General features: G+C 58.1%; 1 protein-coding gene across 1 annotated transcript; it reads right to left on the minus strand.

Moving 5' to 3' along the window:
* Positions 1-219: 219 nt before the first annotated feature.
* On the minus strand, positions 220-1,470 carry ACTL9 (actin like 9). The gene has a single exon (XM_004378407.1). The coding sequence runs from the start codon at positions 1,468-1,470 to the stop codon at positions 220-222; it is 1,251 nt and encodes a 416-aa protein (XP_004378464.1).
* Between the last annotated feature and the right edge of the window lie 826 nt (positions 1,471-2,296).

Consider the following 2,296-nt stretch of genomic DNA (forward strand, 5'->3'; position numbering starts at 1 on the left):
TTAAAAGTCGGTGGTGTCTTGGGGTTGCTTATGGGGGAGGTGGGTTTAGAGGGTTAGAACAGAATGTCTCAAGGGATGGATCATGGGAAGTGAGTTACGAGGTGGAGAGGGTCTAGGGGTGACTGCGTGGACCCAGGAGTGGGGGCCAAGATAGAGGACAGTAGGACAGAGCAGGGGGTTGGGTGGCATAGACTTTACTACCCGCCCCCGCCCGCCCGGTCAGTAGCACTTGCGGTACACGATGTGGGGCCCCTGCTCCTCGTATTGCTCCCGGAGGACCCAGCAAGACTGGAAGGCACGCAGCGAGGCCAAGATAGAACCTCCGATCCACACCGAGAAGTTCCGCATGGGCTGCGCCGCCACCACCACGTGGGCCTCCGGGGGCAGGGAGCGCAGCAACTCCGACCGGAAGCGACCCTCGAACCCAGGGAAGAGCGAGGAACCCCCGCATAGCAGCACGTTCTGGGCCACGTCCGCGCGCACCTCCAGGGCCACCTTGCCCAAGCTCTGCTTGGCCATGGTGGGGACGCCCACGGGCGACAGCCCTGGCATCTCGGGGGGGTTGAAGAGCAGCTCCGGGCACTGGAAGAGCTCCTTGCCCAGCGTGACCGTCCTGCCGTCGGGCAGCTTCAGCACCTGGCGACACTCCTGCTCTGGCCGCGCCTGTTCCTTGAGGAAGTCGGGCGCCACGTAGCAGTAGCGGTGCTTGATGCTCTCCATCGTCTTCAGGTCCTGCTGGCCTAGCGCCAGGCCCGAGCCGCGCAGCATCTCCGCCAGGAAGGCGGTCAGATGGATGCCTGCCAGGTCCAGGCGCTCGGTGGCGTGCGGCAGGTTGTTGCCCTGGAAGACTGGTACCGTGTAGGTGACCCCGTGGCCCGTGTCCACCACCAGCCCGCTGATGCGCCCGTGCGCGTAGACCGACAGCACCGACTGCGAGGCCACGTACATAGCGGGCGAGTGCAGCGCCTCAAATGCCACCTCCACCAGCTTCTCGCGGTTGGTGGCTGGGCTGAAGGGTGGATCAGAGAACAGCAGCGGGTGATCCGGGGGGTCTACGCCCAGGTCGTGCTCCAACAGGTGGCGCCAGATCAGTTCTGCCGCGTCCCAGTCCACCACGATGCCGTTGCGCATGGGCTGCACCAGCGTCAGCTCTGGGCGCACGCGGGCAGCCTCTCCGATGAACGTCTCTAGCTCCAGCTGCCCGCCGCTGGTGGGCTTCTTGGGCCGGCAGCCCACAATGGTGGCCACGGTGTAGGTAGGCTGGGCTTGCCCTGCAAAGCCCACCTTACAGGTGCCTGTGCCCATGTCGATGACCACTGCGCCTGTCTTGGGTGGAAGTCTGTCCCCCACCGTGTCTGGGGATTCCTGCGGCAGGGTGGTGTTCTCCAGGATTGAGCTGGGGCTCAGGCCAGGTCTGGGGGCCTCTGGGGAGGACTGAGGATCCTCAGGCTTTGAGTGATTTGTGTCCATGGCTGTAGGTGGGTGGATGGGCTGGGCCAGATGGTGGGCTGACCACTCCCTCTGGAAGAAGAAGTTAAGGCCAGGGCAGGGAAAAGCCCAGGAAGAGAGAGGGACAAGTGGCCAGCCCATGGTCTATGACATCACCTTTTCCCTCTCCCCCGCCTTCCAGCAGACTTCACAATGCAAGGGCAGGCTGGGGTCCCTCTGTGAATATTACTCAACCATAAAGAGAAATGAAGTTCTGATACGTGTTACAGACATGGGTGACCCTTGAAAGCATTACGCTTTGTGAAATAACTCAGTCACAAAACGACAAAGGCGGTATGATCTCACTTATATGAAATAGGCAAATTATATAGAGCTCAATAGTGGTTACCAGGGGTAGCAGTCAGGGGACAGAGGAGGAGTCTTAGCTTAGGGGCCTGAGCTTCTGTTAATGATGGAATAATCTGGAAATGGATAGTGGTGACTGCTGCATAACATGATGAATATAGCCAATGCTGTTGTTAGATGCTGTTGATTCCATCCCTACTCATAGCAACCCTATGTACAACAGAACAAAACACTGTTCAGTCCTGTGCCATCCTCAAAATCATTGCTATGTTTGAGGCCATTGTTGCAGCCACTGTGTCAATCCATCTCGTTGAGGGTCTTCTTCTTTTTTGAAGACCCTCTAAGTTACCAAGCATGATGTCCTTCTCCAAGGACTGATCCCTCCTGATAACATGTCCAAAGTATATGAGACAATGTCTTGCCATCCTCGCTTCTAAGGAGCATTCTGGCTATACTTCTTCCAAGACAGATTTGTTCGTTCTTCTGGTAGTCCATGGTTCTA

This window comes from Trichechus manatus, unplaced genomic scaffold (genome assembly GCF_000243295.1).
Source record: "Trichechus manatus latirostris isolate Lorelei unplaced genomic scaffold, TriManLat1.0 scaffold00057, whole genome shotgun sequence".
NCBI lineage: Eukaryota > Metazoa > Chordata > Mammalia > Sirenia > Trichechidae > Trichechus > Trichechus manatus.

Excerpts from the sequence above, each read along its gene's own strand:
- ACTL9 (XM_004378407.1), bottom strand. The coding sequence starts at position 1,470 with ATGGACACAAATCACTCAAAGCCTGAGGATCCTCAGTCCTCCCCAGAG.